Below are 19,724 nucleotides of genomic sequence, written 5' to 3' on the forward strand. Positions count from 1 at the left end.
CACCAGTGATGTCACTCGATTGCGCGCTGTAGAGCGGAAGCGGGCCGGGCCGCCTTATTATAGTAGTAAGATACCTTTTCTGTATTTCTGATTTACTGTGAAATGTTGGTGAAATCACAATACTAAACATCAGTCAAGCAAACCATATATATTTACCCTTTTTTTAAAGCTCTTCCTTGAAATGACTTTTTGTTTGTTATTTAACTAACATACCTACATTTAATACCAGATATGATGATTAGTGTAAAAGTGCAGTAGTAATATACCTTATTTAAGCCGGTAATGTAAATGACAGCACCTTCAGGAACGTGGGCGTATAGACACTGAAATGATTCTGCTGTTTGACGGCCAGCTATAGTGAATTGGCCTGACGCTGCTGCAGACTGTGAGAGCAGAGGAGAGTCAAATAGGCAACTCTTGAGTCAAGAGCTGAGAAGGACAAGGACAAGTGCTTTGGAAACATCAGAGCAGACGTGTGCTACTGTGTTACAACAGCTTGAAGGAAACATCAGAGCAGACGTGTGCTACTGTGTTACAACAGCTTGAAGGAAACATCAGAGCAGACGTGTGCTACTGTGTTACAACAGCTTGAAGGGACACTAGAATGAGGTGCTGTTGAAAATAGCTGCATAAAAAAACCTGTCACACAAAGTGACAACACTGAATTGGACTCAACCTTATCCTTATCAACCTTAAAATAATAATGTCAGACAGCAGTGCATGACAAGAAAGTTTAAACTTTAATGTTTTGAAGCTGTAAAACAGCTTGAATTTTTTATTTTTTTATTTTACACCTATGTGTAATGTGATGTGTAAATCAATGAGATGTCATGTGTAAATCCCCAATATACTGTAGCATCAGTAAACCTTTCAGATGGTGTTGTAGGAGGCCTTTGGAGATGATAATGAAGTGTTTGCAAAAAATCTGTTTTTATAAGGTTTTATGGAAATAATAATATTACCGGTAATATAATATTTATATTATATATAATATAATATAATATTTGGGGAATGTATTTCACAATAACAACATATGTACATGTTCTAGTCATTTTACTGATCACAATTTTTTTTAAGGCATTTTACTTACTTAGAATTGATAAACCCAGTCCAATGAAACAAGGTTAATTCTCAGCCAAGTTCTGGAAGTTGTGATACATCATGACCTTGTGGGCGGGACTTATATACAAATGTCATATCCAATAGCATTGTTAGACTGAACAATAGGACCCAATGACTATGTTTATGAGGGGGGGGGGGACACAAAAAACAAACATTTATACCTAAGTGGCCGCCATGAATTTAGCAAAAAAAAAAGAAAAAAAAAATCTTTTCTTTTTTGTGTGTGCTAAAAACGTTTTTCCGTTTTTCTGTTTTAAAGTTTAAAACAGAAAACGGAAAAGAAGAAGAAGAAACGGAAAAACAAAAACAAAAAAACTGATTCCCCCCATTTCATTTTTCAATTTAAAACCATTGAAAATGGGTTATACTTGAGTACCCTGACCTGGTCTATTTATTTTTAAACATTTTTAATACTGAATAAATGTTTAATACTAATGTTATGTTAAATTATCTCTGTCTTAACCTGTTGGCACAGGAAAAGAAAATTAGGTGACTGAGCACATCAATAAACTATGTGTCATATATTTATTTAGGTAGAAATTAAATTTTTGATGGCACAAGGGTTTTCTGGTCAAATTCTTTTTCCGCGAAAACTGCCGCGCTTAATATTGTTTGGCCCGCGACTCCTTATATTTTTCTGTATGCGGCCCACAACCACCCTTTACACTGTAGCATCTGTATACATTTACAGTCTAATGATGTAGTGAAACTTTAGACTGGTCATGTACATAGTACAGTACATGGTCATGTACTGCCTGGTGTTGGGTTAGGGTTATGGGTTGTCCTTACGGAACATGGTCATGTACTGCCTGGCGTTGAGGTTCCAGTAGCCCCAGTTGGTGCGGTATCCGTGCAGCGTTGCGTACTCCTCGTGGTTATAAGCCGGCTCCGTCCCAAACGTGTCGATCACACGGATGTGACATCTGTAAGGACAGGCAACACATTAGAAGCTCATACTTCTATTTGTAAAAATATATATTTTCTCACCTATGGAAACCACATCTCCACCATAACATGGAGGAAACGGCCACTTTCATATACAGTGGGTTCTATGTGTATTTACATAGATTGACATAATGAGAAATACAGTACATTTGTCATGTCATTAAAGCGTGACTGATCATCCCGGGACACATTATAAATCACTCAATAGTGCATTTTATTGATCTTTAAGTGGTGAATACACAGTTGAAGTCAAATCAAGGTTAGCATGGTTCCAATTAAAATGTGCCACAGTAAAACGAATCATAAGGCATTATACTGTAAGCTGTAAACCCACATTCTTCCAGCTAGAAAAGACCTCAGATATAATATTTAAGAAATCAACTTGCATCAAATAGGAAGGGCCAGAATAAACATTTAGACACATTTTGTTGATGTAAATAAATTCAGTGAAACACAAATTAAACAGCTATTCTTCAACATCTACAGATGAACACATCACACTCAGTCACAGTACCAGTACTGTTCAACCAATCCACGTTTACATACAAGTAAACAATAAAATTCAGTTTGAATTCAATTTTCTAAACAATGCCCCCAATGCCAAAGCTATTCAACAAAAGACTGAATCTCTGAAATACGTTAACAGCAACCATAACGCTTGAACTTGTTCTCTGCAGGAATGAAAAGACTGATTTCTTTACGAGTCATTCTGTGTTTCCAGCTTTGACAATAGGCCCCTCAACAGAGAACCTCTAAGAGCGGAGAAACCACTCAATACCATGCAGGGTTGTGAATACCTTAGAAGAACACAAGCTAACACTGGAATAGGAGCCAGAGAATAACAGGCACCAGCACTTTTGTTGCAGCGCCACCGGCTGTCAAGTGTCCTGTGGGAGGTATGACGCACAACTGACAGCGATGAGAAGGTATGTGCTTTAGGCTTCAGAGGGTGGAGGAGCGAGAAGGTCTGATCAGGTGTTTGTGGTGAAAGTTGACCACATCAGTCACATGAAACTAAGGCTGCACATTGACACACACACACACACACACACACACACACACACACACACAAATGTAATCTTTCTCCATCACACACACACACACACACACACACACACACACACACACAGTGTCCTTGTCCAGTGTATATGCAGGAATCTTGAGGTTAAATTCAATACCTTTTAAGACTTTTTCAAGACCTCAACGCCACTTTCGTCACATCAGCGATAGGTGTAAATCACAAGTTTCATCACGATACGATATATTATATAGATTATTTTGAAATATTTTCTGATATCACAAAATCTTCCACGATATGATTTCGATTCAATTCAGGGGTCTGCGGTCGATATGAGATGAGATATCATTATGCCCATTTAACACAGAGAGAACAATAGCTACAAATATAATACCTCTCAAATGGCGATTAATTCTTATTAATACTTTTTAAGGGCCTTTTAGGTGGTCACTTCATTTCAGTGAAACACCGGCCGTTACTGCACACGACCCTGCTTGGACCGCACATCACCAGGAGGAGAGAAGCCGAATGCGCTGCCGTTCAGATGAATGGGCGTCCATTTTCCCTCTCACCCTCCAGTTGATATAATACCTCCATGGTCTGAGCCAGTTCAATCTGCCCACTCTGTGAGCTCAGGAGGATTAACCAGAGCTAAAGACTGCAGAGTCCACTCTGTCAGGCCTGACACTCTTTACCTGACAGAGAGGTGTGTGTGTGTGTGTGTGTGTGTGTGTGTGTGTGTGTGTGTGTGTGTGCGTGTGCGTGTGCGCGCGCGCGTGTGTGTGTGTGTGTGTGAGAGAGGAAGAAACAAATAGACAGCAGTCACAGCACAATAATCATCCCAGTGTCTGAAGAGCAAAACACTCAAAAGGCCATTGTTAACATACAGTACCTCATTTCCAACATGCATGTCTTAACCCATTGACACCTGATGCAGCATTTGTGTGTGTATCCCCTTAAGATCGCGAACCGCGTCACGGTTCGCGGTCTTAAAGGGATACACACACAAATGAGGGATATACACGCAAATGCTGCATCAGGTATCAATGGGTTAAGGCCACTTCACTGCTTCTAGGTGCATCCCTGGCCTTGCAGCAGTACAGTGCATGTTCTAGGTATCAGCGTTTTTTTCATTCTTCTTCTGATTTCCCCCCCATTTTCTACCCAATTGTACTTGGCCAATTCCCCCAGCTGCTGCTCCGGTCGCTGCCCCACCCCCTCTACCGATCTGGGGGAGAGCCGTAGACACACACATGCTTCCTCCGATACATGTGCAGTTGCCAGCCGCTTCTTTTCACCTGACAGCGGGGAGCTTCACTGGCAGGACGTAGCACGTGGGGAGGATTATTCCCACCAGTTCCCTTCCGCCCCGAACAGACCAGAGGAGGCGCTAGTGCAGCGACAGGGACACGTACCTGTATGGATGCCCGACCAAGCCGGAGGTAACACGGGCGCACAAACCTGCGACCCTCATGTTGGTAGGCAGGGAATCTACCGCTACACTACCCGGATGCCCATATCTCGTTCTTTTAAATGAAAAAAAAAAACACCTTCGGAACTGAACTGGTGTCATTAAATTTTGCCCTCAACAACCATGGACTTGTTGCTTTCAATCAGAGGTGGATGTATGGATAATAGCTTATAAATAGCTTGAAATTGTGATCTTTCAGCAGTGGGTTATGTGTGGAGGAAGGGAGAGCTACAATGATAGCGATGGAACATTGAGTGGTGGGTTATTTGTGTGTAGGTAGGGAGAGTAGGAGGCTGGTGGTGGAAGAAGAGGGGATAGACAGAGGAGTAGCTGAGCTGAATATCTATCGGGAGATCAGAGTACGGGGCTAATCTGGGTCAAACGGCTGCAGCAGGGCATGGAGTCTTGGAGGGGAATACGACAGGGAGGTGTGTCGTCACCCACCTTTTACTTAAGCTTTGGGGAGTGACTCGTGAGAAGAACCTGCGATCCAGCAGAGAGAGGGGGACATTTGCATTTTGCTATCGTTGCAGTATGCAATGTTATACTTTATACCTGGCTCAAGAAGCAGGTTAGAAAAATGCTGTTTAGAAAACATCTATGGCTAAAATCAATTCCATTCATCATACATTTACAGAACTGCAAACTATACAAGCATTTTCAACTGCTTTGTCACACACACACACACACACACACACACACACACACACACACACACACCTGGTAAGAAAGGTAAAACTAACGTGTCTCACGACGGTCTAATCCCAGCTCACATTCCCGATTAGTGGGTGAACAATCCAACACTTGGTGAATTCTGCTTCACAATGATAGGAAGAGCCGACATCAAAGGATCAAAAAGCGACGTCACTCTGAACGCTTGGGCACCACAAGCTAGTTATCCCCAGGCTGTGAAAAAGAGGACCCCTTTGAAAATGTTTTTTTTCCCCTCGCCAAATTTTAATTAATTTGAGTAAATTGTGATATTTCACAATATTTCCAAAAAGAGGCCCAATCCGTCTACTCCTCAGGGTTAATGTGTATGTAAAAACTGTAAAAAAAGCAATTCTCTGGCGGACCACCAGGCGGAGCCCCGCGGACCACTGACCACAGTTTGGGAACCAATGCTCTCTAGGCTTTTCACTTGTATGATCACTCTAGGCCAGGGGTTCCCAAACTCAAGAATATCGGGGCCCACTTTGAAATCTGAAAATCTTCCGGGCCCTCCTAACCCTTTAATCACAACTCTGATCAGCACACACAAGTAAGATGATGTATTTCCCTATATGTTTTTTATATTATATATTTTTATTTCATTAACAGAGCATGTGAACTTAGGCATACGGCAAATTCGGTCTACGAGACAAGGTTGTCCTTTGTCCCCATTGTTGTTCGTGTTAGCCTTAGAACCGTTGGCATGCGCCATCCGAAGGAACAAGGACATTACAGGTGTTTCAGTGGAGGATCATGATTTTAAGCTTAACATGTACGCAGATGATATCCTGCTAACTCTGTCCGAGCCTGCACATTCTATACCCCAGGTCCTAGAAACTATCCAAACATTCAGTCAATTCTCAGGATATAGGATAAATTGGTCTAAAAGTGAAGCTATACCACTTAATTGCCGAACATTTAACTCAGACCTCGGCACAGCCCCCTTTATCTGGAAACCAGAAGGGATGAAATACTTGGGAATATTGATTAAAACCCCTATTAACAAGATTCTCGATCTGAATGCTCCACCTCTATTGCGTTCTATTAAGGACGACATTAAGAGGTGGTCAATTCTTCCTCTATCCCTTTGGGGTAGAGCGGAGGTTCTAAAGATGAACATTCTTCCTAGAATAACTTTTTTAATCTCTGCTGTGCCCTCCTATATCCCAAAATCCTGGTTTAATGACATAAATAAGCTTTTTTCTTCCTTTTTATGGAAGGAAAAGAAACCCAGGATCAGTCATAAAAAGCTATCATTGCCAAGAGGTAAAGGTGGTTTGGGGGTTCCAGATATTTACCTGTATTACTTGGCATACAACGCCAGATACCCTTTGACCTGGGGCTATAAGCAGGCTAGGTGCAAGGGTAGCTGGGACTGGCTTGAGGAATGCATAGTCAGGGAGAACAACAAACTAACTTCCTTATCATCATTGTGGTATCATCCTCACCCTCCCTTAAAGTTAGATAACGCTATCATTAATTTTTCATGTGACATTGCTAAAATTGTTTATAAAAGGCTTGGTATCAAAGGGGTCTCCTTAGCTTCATGTCCAATTTGGAGGAACCCACTTTTTAAGGCAGGAGGAAACCCGGTGAACAATCTGGTGTGGCAGCATCATAACATCATAGAAACTTCACAAATTATAAAAAATGGGAAAATTATACCGTTTATAGAAATAAAAGAGAAATATAACCTAAACGATCATGCTTTTTTGCAATATGTACAGTTGAAATCTATTTTCTCTAAATACACAGATGTATTTATTGGCTGTAACTTAGCAGTAGACATGAAAATGAGAGTGCTTGCTTCTAATAGAGGAACGGTTTCAGGCCTGTATAGGCTGCTGACCCATTCCCCTACTGATTGTCTGGTATTGACTCAAACTCGATGGGAACAGAATTTAGGTGTGTCAATAGACCCTGTAGAATGGGACTTAATATGGAGAGATTCAATAACTATAGCTAATGCAGTCCGATACAGAATACTCCAATTTAAAATTTTACATAGGGCATATATAACTCCCTCAATAATTAAGAAAATGGACCCCAACTCCTCAGATCAATGCTGGCATTGTGGAGAAGTTGGTACTTTATTTCATATGCTGTGGCACTGCCCAGCAGTAAAAATATTTTGGGAAGAGGTTATTGACACACTCTCAAGACTGTTGAATGTAAACGTTACTGCTGGCCCTGTTGAATGTCTGCTAGGAACTAGGGTCACACAAACACAAAGCAAGCATGTACAGAGGATCGTTGGTCTGGCCTTTCTGGCCACTAAGAGAATAATTTTATTAAATTGGAAGTTCCGCAAACCCAGATGCTTTTTAATTGAGGACTGGGTGAGTGGTTTTTTAGACCTGTTAAGTATGGAAAGAGTTACCGGGAGGCTGGGGGACCTTGATATCGGTCCTACTGAGCTGTGGGACTTGGTGAGAAACTCTTTAGCCTATCAATCGCTAGCCTTACAGCCTAGATAGTTTCCTATACAACATAAAGTGGATGTTTTCTTTTCTTTATTCATTGTGGATGCTGCCCACTCTATCCGGATTCCTGTTGACACCGGCATCGTTGTTTGCCATAACATTCTATACTGTAATACTTAACAATACAATCGATTGCTTGCCTCTGTGTTGCATTGCTGTTGTGGGGGAAGTTTTGTTGTTGTTGGTTATTTTTGTTTTCTCACCTTCACTTCCCTCTCCCTTGTATGTGCATGTTGCACGTTTTTGTTTATTGTTTTGTGGTCTGTGTGTAATAAAAGAAAAACTGTAAATAATAAAAAAAAAAAAAAAAAAAAAAAAAAAAAAGGCATACGGCAAATTAATAATCCCCTTAAGGTCCTTACACATCGGGAGCGTTTTTTTCGTGCGATTCGCAATTTGCACGTCAATAATATTTTCCGACCCTATATGAGTCAATGCAACCGTGCAGACCAACGGCGAAGTTTCGCTGAGCGTTATTGCGGCGGTTATTTTTTCGAACCACGGACGATTTTTCAGAAATTCGCTTCCAACGTGTACACATCTGTGGCTGTGATTGACAGGTGGGTCAAAACTCGCATCGCAATTTCGTGCCGTATATTTGCATCGCTCTTGATGTGTAAGGACCTTTACTCATCAGAATATTTGCGTGCACAGGGGTTAAAGTGGGATTTGACAGGTGATTTTGAAAAGAAAATGCTCACGCATTTCACTTCCTACTCTCCAAACAATGCACTGCAATTTTCTTTGCTTTTAGCTAGATTATTGAATTCAAATTCTGACATGGTTTGAAAGCTCGCAGGCTGGGGTACATCACACAAATCACATTAGTAATGTTGCTGTTACAATGTTACAATGCGTTACTGTAACTCAAATGCTAACCGTTTCATGTGTGTGGATGGAGTATGCTAACACCATTAGCGCCAAGTTCCACCATGTATAGTGAAATAAAAACACTGATTTAGTGTATTATTCAACATTTCTAGTCCAGTACAGTCCATTTGGTAGTTTGTATTTGTCCAAAAACGTCAGCCTAAAAATAAATAAAAAATGCTCCTGGCGGCCCACCTGCAGTACCTCCACGGCCCACAGTTTGGGAAACCCCGCTCTAGGCTTTTCACTTGACATTTCTAAGCAATGAATAATTTGGTGAGCAATAGTAGGGAGTAATTAATAATTTGTGTCATGGCACCCATTTTTTTTGACAACCTCGGCTATACAGGCCCTCACCACTGACAGTGCATTTAGAAATGCAGTATGTTCAAACATCTGTGTGTATAATTAGTGGTAACACCATGTCTTGCACTTCAGCACACATGGTAATAATAATAGTGTTACACTGCTTAAATGTTAGAATAACACACATCATGCTATGTAGACATAGAGATGCTGCAGTCTGGTTAGTCATTAAACATTCAGGGAGATATGAAGACTGAGGTGCAACATGTAAATGTCATGTTGGAAGTCTATATCCTAAAGAGAAGACTGAGGTGCAACATGTAAATGTCATGTTGGAAGTCTATATCCTAAAGAGAAGACTGAGGTGCAACATGTAAATGTCATGTTGGAAGTCTATATCCTAAAGAGAAGACTGAGGTAGGGATGCACGATAATTATCGGACCGATAAATTATCGGCCGATATGGCCATTGTGCGTTATTATTATTTATTCCGATAATGGCATTTTTCCGATAAAAAAGATCCGATAATGTAACGTGCCAATTTGGCTTTGTTTACGTTGGAAGCGGAGTATTGCTGTCGCGCGCTAATGACGTCACTGTCGCCTCAAGCAGTAGACAGAGAAAATGGCTGCGCCTGTATGGATGCATTTCACAGTTTCAGAGCAAGACGCTGCAATTGCAATCTGTAAAGTGTTCTGCAAAGATTCCGAGAGGAGGGAAGAAGCCTACGAGTTTCAACACAACTAATCTCATACATCACCTGAAAACTCGCCATGGCAGTGAAGACGTGTGGAAGGAATACGAAGCAGCGAGCGCAGCTAAGGCAGCCGGAAAAGCAGCAGCTAGCGAGCTAGCTAGCTGTTTACAGCCCTGGGAGCTAGAAAGCGAGTGCCGCAACTCTAGTGCCACAAGCGACAACGACAGCCCAATGGCTAAAGCAATTCCCAAGAAAATCGCGGAAATGATGGCACTCGATGACTTGATTCCCTGGTAGAAGACACAGGATTCGTCAAAAGGGCCTTTTTGTGTGGAGTTTGCATGTTCCACTGTGGCTTCCACGCAAGATGGCCGCACGCAAGTCACCCTCGTCGGTCTGTCCTGTGACTTCTTGATCGTTACTTGGTTCGTGTTGTACTGATCGTTTAGTCCGTGATCAATAGAGCTGAATTCTTTTTAACAAAGCAGAACTCTCTAAAAATAGATGCTAAATTGGATTGCCTGCCGTGTGTTAAGCGAGTCGCGGTTAGGCTAACCGCGGCCTGGCCTGCTAGCCTGTTGACGTAGCTCCAGTGGCCACTGAGCTAACAGCTAGCACATCATACCCACAACAGCGCATTTCAACGATTAGTTATAGAGCTGAATTCTTTGTAATCAAAGCAGAACTCTCTAAAGTTGATCCAAAATCGGATTGCCTGCCCTGATTAGCGACTCGAGGCTTGGCTAGCCGCGACAGGATCAGGCTATCCTGCTGGCGTAGCTTCAGCAGCTACTGAGCTAATTGCTAGCCGGCCCCGGCCAGCTCTCTCCGCCCGGCGCGGCGCTCCCTGGTCCCCAGCATAGACTGCGCCCGGATCGTCGCCTTCAAGTGATCTGCGAAGCTTATGCAGGGAAAAGAAGCACGGCTCCAACAAGACGTAGCCACGCGATGGAATAGCACGTTCTATATGCTGAAGAGTTTGGTGGAGCAGAAGCGAGTGCTGGGAGCATATGGAGCAGATTATCAACTACCTGCATCTCTAAGCCCAGGAACAGGGAATTAAAATGTCCAAGAAGACCCTGTTAGAAAAAGTAGAAACAAAGGCGCTTCACTGACATCTATGCAGACAGAGCCCCTTTATTATCTGGCAACAATCTTGGACCCCAGATATAAGAGCTGCTTCTTCAACATTGCCACCAAACGGCAAGCCACAGAGATGTTGCGTGAAGAGATGGACAGCATCAGGGAACATGCAGCTGACCAGGCGGCAGAGCCACAAGCAAAGACGACCAGACAGATGTGGAGGTAATTTATTTAATTTTAGATAACAACAGAACAATAAAACAAAGCTTTCAACTTGTAGAAAAATAAATACACCAGAACATGATGATGATGTGATTTTATTATTCTCATTTCAGCTACAAGGATATCTGTCAGAGCCGATCTCCCCGACTACGAACCCGGTGGAATACTGGAGAAGCAACAAGTCCCGTTTCCCGACCCTGGCCCAGCTTGCACGTGACTACCTGTCAGCTCTTTGCACTAGCATCGACAGTGAACGTTTGTTTTCTGCTGCTGCCCATGTAGTTGACCAATGCAGGCCATTTAGTTGACGAAAAAAGAAACAGAATCGGATGTGAGAAGGCAGAAATGCTTCTTTTTATCAAGAAAGATCTCCCCCTGATGCTTTCAAAGTAGCATAGCTACAGCAAGCATAGCATACAGTAAAGCATAAAACTGCTGTAAAAAAAAATGCAAGAGCAAAGAAAATGTATGCGTGTTCTGTGAGCGAGCTACTGTAACTTGTCCCAATTTCCCCCCGGGGATCATTAAAGTCTTTCTGATTCTGATACTGTGGAGTGGAGTTGAAAAATGAATATAGTTGTCCTGTCCCTCAACCATTTTCTTTATTAGTCTGTCTTTTGTTATAGATCCTTGGCGATGCACTTTACTTTATTTCAATCATTTGTTGTCTTGTGCAAAATGTTTTGAGGCTTTATGTTCTATGAAGCTAAAGTATAGAGAAACCTACCTCATGCACTGACTCTTTTCTTTCTTACAGCAAAGTCTCTATATAGGATTTGTTCTATAAAGCCTTGAGGGATGCACTTTATTTTGGTTAAAAAATGTAGTTTATTAATATTGATGTTGGTATGTTTAATGTGACATAACGTCAGTGCATTTTATTTATTTGACTTATTGTGCAAAATGTTCTATGAAAGCCAAACTAAAATCCTACCTAACAGGGCATTTCTGCAGCCATGTTCTGCTCCTTGTGTTGTGAGTGTGACACTCAGCATTTAATTTAATTTCACAGCCACTAGGTGTCAGTGCTGCTGTTGCATTACTGAACCAAATGCTATTGAGTTGAAAATAAAACGAACTTTTGAAAAGTCAGAAGTATTCTTTTTTGTGTTCACAATAGAGATGTCAGGTTTGTTTGGAATATTACATCTTCCATCATTGCTCACTAGGGCTACATCTTAGGCTAGCCTTTCTTACCCCCAGGTGTGGATAAACTACAGGTTAAGAACTTCTTTAAAAAAAAAAAATCATAAAAAAAATGAAATTAATATCGGTTATATCGTATCGGTTATCGGCCAAGAAGAATATATTTATCGGTTATCGTATCGGCTCTAAAAATCCATATCGTGCATCCCTAGACTGAGGTGCAACATGTAAATGTCATGTTGGAAGTCTATATCCTGAAGAGAAGACTGAGGTCCAACATGTAAATGTCATGTTGGAAGTCTATATCCTAAAGAGAAGACTGAGGTGGAACATGTAAATGTCATGTTGGAAGTCTATATCCTAAAGAGAAGACTGAGGTCCAACATGTAAATGTCATGTTGGAAGTCTATATCCTAAAGAGAAGACTGAGGTGCAACATGTAAATGTCATGTTGGAAGTCTATATCCTAAAGAGAAGACTGAGGTGGAACATGTAAATGTCATGTTGGAAGTCTATATCCTAAAGAGAAGACTGAGGTGCAACATGTAAATGTCATGTTGGAAGTCTATATCCTAAAGAGAAGACTGAGGTGCAACATGTAAATGTCATGTTGGAAGTCTATATCCTAAAGAGAAGACTGAGGTGCAACATGTAAATGTCATGTTGGAAGTCTATATCCTAAAGAGAAGACTGAGGTGCAACATGTAAATGTCATGTTGGAAGTCTATATCCTAAAGAGAAGACTGAGGTGCAACATGTAAATGTCATGTTGGAAGTCTATATCCTAAAGAGAAGACTGAGGTCCAACATGTAAATGTCATGTTGGAAGTCTATATCCTAAAGAGAAGACTGAGGTGGAACATGTAAATGTCATGTTGGAAGTCTATATCCTAAAGAGAAGACTGAGGTGCAACATGTAAATGTCATGTTGGAAGTCTATATCCTAAAGAGAAGACTGAGGTCCAACATGTAAATGTCATGTTGGAAGTCTATATCCTAAAGAGAAGACTGAGGTGGAACATGTAAATGTCATGTTGGAAGTCTATATCCTAAAGAGAAGACTGAGGTGCAACATGTAAATGTCATGTTGGAAGTCTATATCCTAAAGAGAAGACTGAGGTGCAACATGTAAATGTCATGTTGGAAGTCTATATCCTAAAGAGAAGACTGAGGTGCAACATGTAAATGTCATGTTGGAAGTCTATATCCTAAAGAGAAGACTGAGGTCCAACATGTAAATGTCATGTTGGAAGTCTATATCCTAAAGAGAAGACTGAGGTGGAACATGTAAATGTCATGTTGGAAGTCTATATCCTAAAGAGAAGACTGAGGTGCAACATGTAAATGTCATGTTGGAAGTCTATATCCTAAAGAGAAGACTGAGGTGCAACATGTAAATGTCATGTTGGAAGTCTATATCCTAAAGAGAAGACTGAGGTGGAACATGTAAATGTCATGTTGGAAGTCTATATCCTAAAGAGAAGACTGAGGTGCAACATGTAAATGTCATGTTGGAAGTCTATATCCTAAAGAGAAGACTGAGGTGCAACATGTAAATGTCATGTTGGAAGTCTATATCCTAAAGAGAAGACTGAGGTGCAACATGTAAATGTCATGTTGGAAGTCTATATCCTAAAGAGAAGACTGAGGTGGAACATGTAAATGTCATGTTGGAAGTCTATATCCTAAAGAGAAGACTGAGGTGCAACATGTAAATGTCATGTTGGAAGTCTATATCCTAAAGAGAAGACTGAGGTGCAACATGTAAATGTCATGTTGGAAGTCTATATCCTAAAGAGAAGACTGAGGTGCAACATGTAAATGTCATGTTGGAAGTCTATATCCTAAAGAGAAGACTGAGGTCCAACATGTAAATGTCATGTTGGAAGTCTATATCCTAAAGAGAAGACTGAGGTGGAACATGTAAATGTCATGTTGGAAGTCTATATCCTAAAGAGAAGACTGAGGTGCAACATGTAAATGTCATGTTGGAAGTCTATATCCTAAAGAGAAGACTGAGGTCCAACATGTAAATGTCATGTTGGAAGTCTATATCCTAAAGAGAAGACTGAGGTGGAACATGTAAATGTCATGTTGGAAGTCTATATCCTAAAGAGAAGACTGAGGTGCAACATGTAAATGTCATGTTGGAAGTCTATATCCTAAAGAGAAGACTGAGGTGCAACATGTAAATGTCATGTTGGAAGTCTATATCCTAAAGAGAAGACTGAGGTCCAACATGTAAATGTCATGTTGGAAGTCTATATCCTAAAGAGAAGACTGAGGTGCAACATGTAAATGTCATGTTGGAAGTCTATATCCTAAAGAGAAGACTGAGGTCCAACATGTAAATGTCATGTTGGAAGTCTATATCCTAAAGAGAAGACTGAGGTCCAACATGTAAATGTCATGTTGGAAGTCTATATCCTAAAGAGAAGACTGAGGTGGAACATGTAAATGTCATGTTGGAAGTCTATATCCTAAAGAGAAGACTGAGGTGCAACATGTAAATGTCATGTTGGAAGTCTATATCCTAAAGAGAAGACTGAGGTGCAACATGTAAATGTCATGTTGGAAGTCTATATCCTAAAGAGAAGACTGAGGTCCAACATGTAAATGTCATGTTGGAAGTCTATATCCTAAAGAGAAGACTGAGGTGCAACATGTAAATGTCATGTTGGAAGTCTATATCCTAAAGAGAAGACTGAGGTGCAACATGTAAATGTCATGTTGGAAGTCTATATCCTAAAGAGAAGACTGAGGTGCAACATGTAAATGTCATGTTGGAAGTCTATATCCTAAAGAGAAGACTGAGGTCCAACATGTAAATGTCATGTTGGAAGTCTATATCCTAAAGAGAAGACTGAGGTGCAACATGTAAATGTCATGTTGGAAGTCTATATCCTAAAGAGAAGACTGAGGTCCAACATGTAAATGTCATGTTGGAAGTCTATATCCTAAAGAGAAGACTGAGGTCCAACATGTAAATGTCATGTTGGAAGTCTATATCCTAAAGAGAAGACTGAGGTGGAACATGTAAATGTCATGTTGGAAGTCTATATCCTAAAGAGAAGACTGAGGTGCAACATGTAAATGTCATGTTGGAAGTCTATATCCTAAAGAGAAGACTGAGGTGCAACATGTAAATGTCATGTTGGAAGTCTATATCCTAAAGAGAAGACTGAGGTCCAACATGTAAATGTCATGTTGGAAGTCTATATCCTAAAGAGAAGACTGAGGTGCAACATGTAAATGTCATGTTGGAAGTCTATATCCTAAAGAGAAGACTGAGGTCCAACATGTAAATGTCATGTTGGAAGTCTATATCCTAAAGAGAAGACTGAGGTCCAACATGTAAATGTCATGTTGGAAGTCTATATCCTAAAGAGAAGACTGAGGTGGAACATGTAAATGTCATGTTGGAAGTCTATATCCTAAAGAGAAGACTGAGGTCCAACATGTAAATGTCATGTTGGAAGTCTATATCCTAAAGAGAAGACTGAGGTGCAACATGTAAATGTCATGTTGGAAGTCTATATCCTAAAGAGAAGACTGAGGTGCAACATGTAAATGTCATGTTGGAAGTCTATATCCTAAAGAGAAGACTGAGGTGCAACATGTAAATGTCATGTTGGAAGTCTATATCCTAAAGAGAAGACTGAGGTGCAACATGTAAATGTCATGTTGGAAGTCTATATCCTAAAGAGAAGACTGAGGTGCAACATGTAAATGTCATGTTGGAAGTCTATATCCTAAAGAGAAGACTGAGGTGCAACATGTAAATGTCATGTTGGAAGTCTATATCCTAAAGAGAAGACCAAAGTCATGTTTCATTGATAGAGCCTTGTTCAAAGGAAAGAGCTACCTTGCAGACTTGCAGTATACTTCTACATCTCTATATACAGCCCTCTTTAAAAGGTGCAGGGATGTGTTTAATGGTTGCCATCATCGTACTCCCTCATCTATCCTCCATTAGTACTGCAGCAGATGCTGCAGCGTACTCATTACTCTACAGACGGTTTTCACCAGAGCGCAACCCCACAGCACTTCCTTTTTCTCAGCATTCGGCAAACTGCAGAAATATTCACTCGACATCGTTACTTTTGTTTTCGCCGCTCAGCTGTATAGACGGTTTTCACGGAATGGTCAGTCCTGCACTTGAATGTTTTTTTTTCTTTTATGTCCATAGCAAACACTGCAACAGGAAGTGAGCGGGGGTTCAATTTAGAATGTTTTTGTTGTCAAGTTAAAACCGTCTATAACTCATCAGTCTTTTTCAGAGTTTTGTAAAGCAGAACTACTTGAGCATTTTGCTCCCATCATGTGAAAACCTCGTGACTCCAATTTTGCCGATTTTCACGTTTTGGAGGATTCCATGCACGGTGACACAGTGGTAGCCTGTCGACCTCACAGCAAGCCTGGGTCGCTGTGGCGTGTCTCCGGTGCCTGCCTGGTGCCCAGGTGGGTTGTCTCATGAAAAGGGCCTTTCTGCGTGGAGTTTGCATGTTCTCCCCGTGCTCCCCTGGGGTTTCCTCCATAAAATCTAGATGAACGAATGAATGAGAGTAACTAGTAATATGTAGTATGTTACATTTTGAAAGTAACTTGCCCAACACTGGTGTCTACAAGCCAGCGTTGACTAGCCAAGGCATCTACAGGCCCTCTGGCTAGTCCTGTGTCTAAGTGAGGTGCTGTTTCTTCTCTGCACGCCTCCCTCTGCATGCAGATCTCCTCAAAGCACAGGGAATCAATATGCAAGTCCTATTATCAGATGGGTGGGTGTGATTTAAGACTATCTCCTATCGGCTTTCAGCATTTTCACAGACACACACACACACACACACACACACACACACACACACACACACACACACGGTGGAGAGGGCAGCATGGTGTTGTCCAGGCATAATAAATGAATGTGGATGTCAGAGGAAACATAAAACAAAAGTAATTAAAGCGAGCTGAAGGGTCCCAGAGCTCACAGCATTTGATTAATGAGGCCTTTCAGCTCATCGGGGCTCAACTAGCTAGATCTGTCCTGATGGGACGAGAGAGGGAGAGAGAGGGAGGGAGAGAGAGGGAGGGAGAGAGAGAGGGAGGGAGAGGGAAGGAGAGAGAGGGAGGGAGAGAGAGAGAGAGGGAGAGAGAGGGAAGGAGGGAGAGAGAGAGAGGGAGAGAGAGAGAGAGAGGGAGAGGGAGGGAGGGAGAGAGAAGGAGACAGGGAGAGAGAGGGAGAGAGAGAGAGGGAGGGAGAGAGAGGAAGGGGGAGGGAAGGAGGGAGAGAGAGAGAGGGAGGGAGAGAGAGAGAGAGAGGGAGGGAGAGGGAGGGGGAGAGAGAGAGGGAGGGAGAGGGAAGGAGGGAGAGAGAGAGAGGAAGGGGGAGGGAAGGAGGGAGAGAGAGAGAGAGAGGGAGAGAGAGAGAGAGAGGGAGGGAGAGGGAGGGGGAGAGAGAGAGGGAGGGAGAGGGAAGGAGGGAGAGAGAGAGAGGAAGGGAGAGAGAGAGAGAGAGGGAGGGAGAGGGAGGGGGAGAGAGAGAGGGAGGGAGAGGGAAGGAGGGAGAGAGAGAGAGGAAGGGGGAGGGAAGGAGGGAGAGAGAGAGAGGGAGGGAGAGAGAGAGAGAGAGGGAGGGAGAGGGAGGGGGAGAGAGAGAGGGAGGGAGAGGGAAGGAGGGAGAGAGAGAGAGGAAGGGGGAGGGAAGGAGGGAGAGAGAGAGAGAGAGGGAGAGAGAGAGAGAGAGGGAGGGAGAGGGAGGGAGAGAGAGAGGGAGGGAGAGGGAAGGAGGGAGAGAGAGAGAGAGGGAGGGAGAGAGAGAGAGGGAGAGGGAGGGAGAGAGAGGGAGAGAGAGGGAGGGAGGAAGAGAGAGAGAGGGCGGGAGGGAGAGAGAGGGAGGGAGAGAGAGGGAGGGAGGAAGAGAGAGAGAGGGAGTGAGAGGGAGGGAGCGAGGTGAATGAGGATGTCATTGACCCGCCCTAAACCTCTAGGGGGCGGTGGAGTTGTTGGGCTAAGAAGATAAATGGATGAAGTGGTTCGGTGCGATCGTCTTGTTGTTGGGAGGGGAAATATGACTGTAGTAAGGGGAAGAGATAAAGAGAAGTGTAGTTTACTTTGCCGTATGGCTGGTCGATACAATCAATGGTGTATGCTGCGTATCATACTGTATATACCGGGTTGTAAATCTTAGTGAATCCCTGATTTAACAGATCTGCACCTGAGCTCTCAAGTTCTCATGAAGAATTGAACACCCCGGGTGTTCTCGTTGATGCACGGCATGTGAACCGTTGAGGTGCGTCCTCTAGAGAAAAGTGAGCATTATAGATTCCTGTTCTCACCGGTAAAGCGCCAAAACATTCCGGGAATGCTTTCGCCACAAGCCGTCTCTTACAAACACTAAAAGTCCCACAAGCCTCCGTGGATCACGGCCGTCTCTTACAAACACTAAAAGTCCCCTCCGCTTTGGGAAAGCAGAAATCAAGACTCTGCGGTAACGACGGAGACGAGGACTGCTGACCTCAGCGTGCAATTAAGCACAGACTGTTGGTTGACTGACATCCTCTCTGGGGGGAAAGGTGGGACTGTATGTGTGTGTGTGTGTGTGTGTGTGTGTGTGTGTGTGTGTGTGTGTGTGTGTGTGTGTGTGTGTGTGTGTGTGTGTGTGTGTATACACGTATCTCTGTGCAATAAACCGAAACCAAGAAAGACAGAAGGGAGACAGAGAGAGAGAGAGCCAAGCAGGGTGTGTGCTGGGAAAATGGCTTCTCGCCCGTAATGCATTTCTCTCACTCATAATTGGATTTTAAAAATACATGGAGCGTCATACTCATGGTTTATACGTGGTGTCAGGTTACCTTCCACTCCGCTCTCTCTCTCTCTCTCTCTCTCTCTCTCTCTCTCTCTCTCTCTCTCTCTCACACACACCTTTCTCTTTCATCATCACATCTCTCTCTCCTCTCTTCACTTTCACTCACATTATCCTCCTCTCCCTTTCTTCTCTCATTGCTGGTTTTCCACACCCTGGGAGCAAGACTTGGGAGGTGAAATGCCAATTGCCCTCATGGCATGGCAGACAAACATGCCCTCATGGCATGGCAGACAAACATGCCCTCATGGCATGGCATACAGGGGGGCAGACAAACATGCCCTCATGGCATACGGGGGGCAGACAGGGGCTGGCGAGGGTCAGGCTAAAGCTGAACTTTCAATCTTCTGTGGTCATGAGGCAGCTTGGGCAGCCTGCTGGGCTGTTGAGCTGACTGTAGTTTTCTTGATGTATTTTGTTGCCGTGGTCTCATGAGGGTCGCGGCCTAGTTTCCCAGTTGTTGCGTCTTTGCAGCGATGCCAGAAGTCATTAACGAGCTGTAAGCACACGTTCTTAATTGCGCTATAAAAAAGTCTCAGAAACTAAAAACCGGATCAGAACCATGGCTCTTTGTCTTTCTTCTCTCTCGTGTCTTTCCACTTTATGTCTCCCTGGTGTTCGTTCTGTCTCCTCTTCCTGTTTTAACCACCTCCCTCCTGTTCGTTCTGTCTCCTCTTCCTGTTTTAACCACCTCCCTCCTGTTCGTTCTGTCTCCTCTTCCTGTTTTAACCACCTCCCTCCTGTTCGTTGTGTCTCCTCTTCCTGTTTTAACCACCTCCCTCCTGTTCGTTCT

General features: G+C 42.7%; 1 protein-coding gene across 1 annotated transcript in view; it reads right to left on the reverse strand.

The window, feature by feature from the left end:
• Positions 1 to 19,724, reverse strand: part of LOC310794286 (alpha-1,6-mannosylglycoprotein 6-beta-N-acetylglucosaminyltransferase B-like) — a gene marked incomplete at both ends in the record, with an annotated part of 214,368 nt that overhangs the window by 19,198 nt on the left and 175,446 nt on the right. The window contains one exon of the mRNA XM_083656256.1: positions 1,912 to 2,045. Coding sequence (XP_083512382.1) covers positions 1,912 to 2,045 — 134 coding nt within the window. The remainder of the gene's footprint in view (positions 1 to 1,911; positions 2,046 to 19,724) is intronic.

This window comes from Poromitra crassiceps (assembly GCF_964638095.1).
Source record: "Poromitra crassiceps genome assembly, chromosome: 19".
NCBI lineage: Eukaryota > Metazoa > Chordata > Actinopteri > Beryciformes > Melamphaidae > Poromitra > Poromitra crassiceps.